Source organism: Penaeus monodon, unplaced genomic scaffold, assembly GCF_015228065.2.
Source record: "Penaeus monodon isolate SGIC_2016 unplaced genomic scaffold, NSTDA_Pmon_1 PmonScaffold_12274, whole genome shotgun sequence".
NCBI classification, from domain to species: domain Eukaryota; kingdom Metazoa; phylum Arthropoda; class Malacostraca; order Decapoda; family Penaeidae; genus Penaeus; species Penaeus monodon.
This window is the reverse complement of record NW_023641128.1, coordinates 1-4553: the sequence shown is the minus strand read 5'-3', so window position 1 is coordinate 4553 and position 4553 is coordinate 1. Positions and strand designations below refer to the sequence as shown.

Below are 4553 nucleotides of genomic sequence, written 5' to 3'. Positions count from 1 at the left end.
CTCTTCTAAATATAATAATTAATATCATTGCAACAATCAAATTGTTGGGAAGAATATGGGGTTGAAATTTCTTCAAATCCTTAATTTAGACTTACAGCAAAAATGATATGGCATAAATAAAAAGTAATTATAGTTTAGTTAATTTCTAAAAAATTAAATATCTGTTATTATTATTTAATGTTCTCTCTAAAGACTCTTTAAGCATTATCACCATCAGTAGTTGTATTTTAGATACAAAAACAAAAAGTAAAGCCAAAGCACAAAGTTATCCATGTAATTCTAAAGAGAAATAGTTACAGAATTTAAAGAAATCAACATAGTTCTTTTTCTTTCTTTTCATAGGGTTTTAGACTAAATCAACATCGTCATTTACCTACACAAGTATTCGTCATAGCATGATATCATTGCGAAATATAACATCGCATCCACACCGTGACAAATGGTGCTGGTAAATCCGCCATGTCAATGCCCAAAATCCTTACAGTAGACGCATTCTTTGTTAGTTCTGAAAGTAAGATTTGAGCGACGAGGTTCATAAGCGAAAGCCCTCGTTGCTCTCGGCGAACACCTCCCAAGGAAGTTGGTCCTCGTCCTGTTCGTTGTGGGGCAACTGTTTCGTAATATTTATCAAGCATCTTTTTCTTTATGTTAAATGTTCTCCTTTTCGTGGGGGTGTTGCGTCGTCAGGGAGGGCCAATAGAGAGATTCATGTTCATGTGCACTTATATGACCTATGTTTAAGGATACAGTGTTAAGAAATAGGAACATCCCAACGACGATGGGTTAGCGAAGAGGAAAATACTCTCGTCGGAAACGTAAACAATAGGCATTCATTAATAAAATTAGTAAGGAAGCAAATAGAGGAAAATCCGTTATTTTTAAAGCCATAGATATTTACAAGAATAAAATAACATAACAGTAGCGCTTTCCTATAGTAATTCCATTAAAGAGTTGAAATTGATACATAGTAAAAAGGTAAACAGTAGTTTGAAATCGAATGTGACTCCGGACATTTACCTTTTTCCTGGTAAGTATAAGAAAAGGCGTCTTTTTTATTCTTTGTTGTTGTTTTTTAAAGTGTAGACAATTTGCATACGTATTTTATCACTCAGCTTACAGTATGATACCTTGAGGTAGTAAATGGAGCGTAACTCGTAGATCGGCAGAAACTAGGGACTATTTTCTATGTAGATTCATTTACTGTGTAAGTAGATAGTAAACACAATTCATACATACAAAGAAATACACAAAATATACACCAAATACAATGTCTATCTCAAAAAGAGATTTATTGTTGGACCATAACCCCCAACTATGAACTTAAATAATGCTATTATACATGTAATGTAAAATTGTAGTTATGTAATGCATACAATTACCAGTATGTGGTTTAATATAAAATAGCATATAGATACACAAAATACCAGACATTATAAAAGCCTGATTTCCATAATATATCAGATGTGTACTACACATACACAGTGGCTTTCAAAATGGAACTTTTTCCTCATAATTATGCATGCTTTCTTTCATATCCACTCGAGACTAGTTAATGAAAGTCCATCATGATAGTGGTAGTCATAGTGGCTTCTGCATTCTTGCTCTTGTGAATGCCAGCAATCATCTACACACATACTGGCAAGATAGAGTACTAGCTGGGTCTTTACTTGATGATAAATTTATGTAACTGATTTTTTGCCAGATTTTTTAGTCAAGGGTATTTGGCCATTCCTAAAGTAGAAATAATAAGGCATTTCTTGCAGTGATATCTATTTATCTTTGGGAATCTTGGGAATCCATCTTGACAGGAATGGTATTAAACATACAAAGCTACATTAATTTAATTAAAAAAATAAATAAATAAATTAAGTAAATAGATTAATTAATTAATTAATTAAGTTATATATATATTATATATATATATATAATATATATATATAATATATATATATATATATATATAATCATATTTCAGCCTATTCTTACACAATGAAAATAGTAATTACTGGTTACAGACTTCAGAAAATTCAGAAAATATGTGCAATGGATGATGGTATAGGATGGTGTACTAATTCTACTATGTTTACAACTACCCATTGTTTACTTAGTCCATTATTTTTTATGCATCAAGCCAACCAGTCATAAATGGAATAAAATTATAAATGGAATTAGTATAGTAATTAATTCTAAAACTTCACCCATGTAGTAGTAGTAGTAGTAGTAGTAGTAGTAGTAGTAGTAGTAGTAGTAGTAGTAGTAGTAGTAGTAGTAGTTTTTTTAAATAATAATAATAATAATAATAATAATAATAATAATAATAATTAGATTGTTTTTATCACCATGATCTTAACTATTTTTCATTAGACAAGGAACCACTCTGAACTGAACAAACTCTGAACTAGAACATATATGTTGGAGGTTTGTTACCTTTTCCATTGTTGCAGGCCATGATGATGTTTATTTTTTTTATAAATTATTTATTTTTAGTTAGTAACAGGCATGTCCTTGAAGGAAGATATCTTAGAATTTATCATTCTATTCATTCCATGTATTGTTTATCTTATACTCTATGAATGTCTTAAACTATCTATATGTAGCTCTGTGTGTGTGTGTGTGTGTGTGTGTGTGTGTGTGTGTGTGTGTGTGTGTGTGTGTGTGTGTGTGTGTGTGTGTGTGTGTGTGTGTGTGTGTGTGTGTGTGTGTGTGTGTGTGTTGTGTGTGTGTGTGTGTGTGTGTGTGTGTGTGTGTGTGTGTGTGTGTGTGTGTGTGTGTGTGTGTGTGTGTGTTTTAGCATGTGCTCGTGTGTTTTTCACGGGCATAGTCATCTGCATCTAACTTTATTAGGCTAAACAAAAAAACACTTTTTACACACAAACTTAAATGTTCTCTTTTCTTTTAGCTATCAGAAATGTCTACTTAAGAGGTTGGCGATATGGGTTGTTCCTTGGAGGACTTGTAGGATTCATCAGTGCAGCACTTTATCCTATCATCATATACCCAATGATGCATGTGGATGACTACAGTAAGACTCCTTCTTATATGTACATTTATATATACTTGCAAGTATGTGCAGATGTAATACAATCACATACTGAAATGCTTAAGCAATTAATGCCTTCAGATTTGTGTAATATACTAAGAAGTAAATAGACAAGTTATTAAATGCTGTTACTTTGTTTATATGACTATTAAATAATGAATCTGGTTGAAACCACATGGGTATCTTAAGATATATTTTAAAAAGTAGCAAGTAATGAATATAGTAATAATGGTATTGATAATAATGATAAAACTAATTCTGCTTCTTCATTATAGTTTTAAGTAATAAAAGTCAATAATTCTTATTTCCAGAAAAGATCCAGGCAGAAAATCGGAAAGATGTTAATCAAGAGGAAATTCAACCAGGAAGTAAGTATGAAAATCTTTATTATGGGGTGCATTGTTATTACCCAATTCTTCATTTTAATATGTATGAAATTTGTGAAGTATTGAATTCCAAATGATATCTCATCAACCAGATATGTACAGTCTCCACCACTTTCACGTTCACTATTCAATATTGCCAATACATGAACTGCAAATATCAAAATGCATCTCAGTTATGAGTAGAAAGCCACATGTCAAAACTGGTGGTTCACTCATTATCCATAGTGGCAGATATGGAAGTTAAAGGACTCTTTGGCCTTGCCATAGCTCATGACTGTGCTAATAGTAATTGCCTATTTTGTTCTCTATCTCATCATTATATTTCATTAGCTTCATGGTTTAAATCAGTTTTAGATGTATGGATGTAAAAGGTCTCCAGACGTAATAACAGCTTTTGGTGGATGAAAGTAGGAATATATATCATATATTTCTATTAATCCTATTACTATTATCATATGTTGACAATGAACAGATACATCACTGTTCTACAAAGAAAACTCTTCTCTTCAGATATGAAAGTCTGGTCAGATCCATTTGACAGAAAGAAATGATGCTAGTACAAGTAACATGTAGTCATTGGAATGAAAATATAATTCATTAATTGTAAATTTACTATATAAATAAATTTTTTCTTAAATATGAGTTTTTCTACCCCTGTGATATGGAAAATAATGTTTTCATTTTTGCTGGCTTTCAAATGTTAACTGAATTATTGATTCATCAAGAATTTACTTCAAAATATCAAGGAACATTATATGTGTGTGTATATATGTACATATATATATATATATATATATATATATATATGTATATATAGATATATTGTATTTATGTATATATATATTTTATATATATCCATATGTATATATTTATATATAGATAGATAGATAGATACATAGATACATATATATATATATATATATATATATATATATATATGTACATATATACATTTACATATACATATGTATATTTATATATGTTTATGTATATGAATATATACATATACACATATATATATATATATATATATATATATATATATATATATATATATATATATATATATATATATATAAATGTGTGAGTGTGTGTGTGTGTATATTATATATATATATATAGTATTA

General features: G+C 29.6%; 1 protein-coding gene across 1 annotated transcript; it reads left to right on the top strand.

The window, feature by feature from the left end:
- Positions 1-439: 439 nt before the first annotated feature.
- LOC119569056 (small integral membrane protein 20-like) lies at positions 440-4036 on the top strand. The gene is made up of 5 exons (XM_037917392.1): positions 440-461; positions 517-579; positions 2900-3022; positions 3352-3408; positions 3937-4036. The coding sequence occupies exons 1-5, from the start codon at positions 440-442 to the stop codon at positions 3975-3977; spliced, it is 306 nt and encodes a 101-aa protein (XP_037773320.1). The 3' UTR covers positions 3978-4036.
- The last annotated feature ends 517 nt before the right edge of the window (positions 4037-4553 follow it).

Excerpts from the sequence above, each read along its gene's own strand:
- LOC119569056 (XM_037917392.1), top strand. The coding sequence starts at position 440 with ATGGTGCTGGTAAATCCGCCAT. Across the intron at positions 462-516 it reads GGTGCTGGTAAATCCGCCAT|ATTTGAGCGACGAGGTTCAT; the intron begins GTCAATGCCCAA and ends TCTGAAAGTAAG. Across the intron at positions 580-2,899 it reads GGCGAACACCTCCCAAGGAA|CTATCAGAAATGTCTACTTA; the intron begins GTTGGTCCTCGT and ends CTTTTCTTTTAG.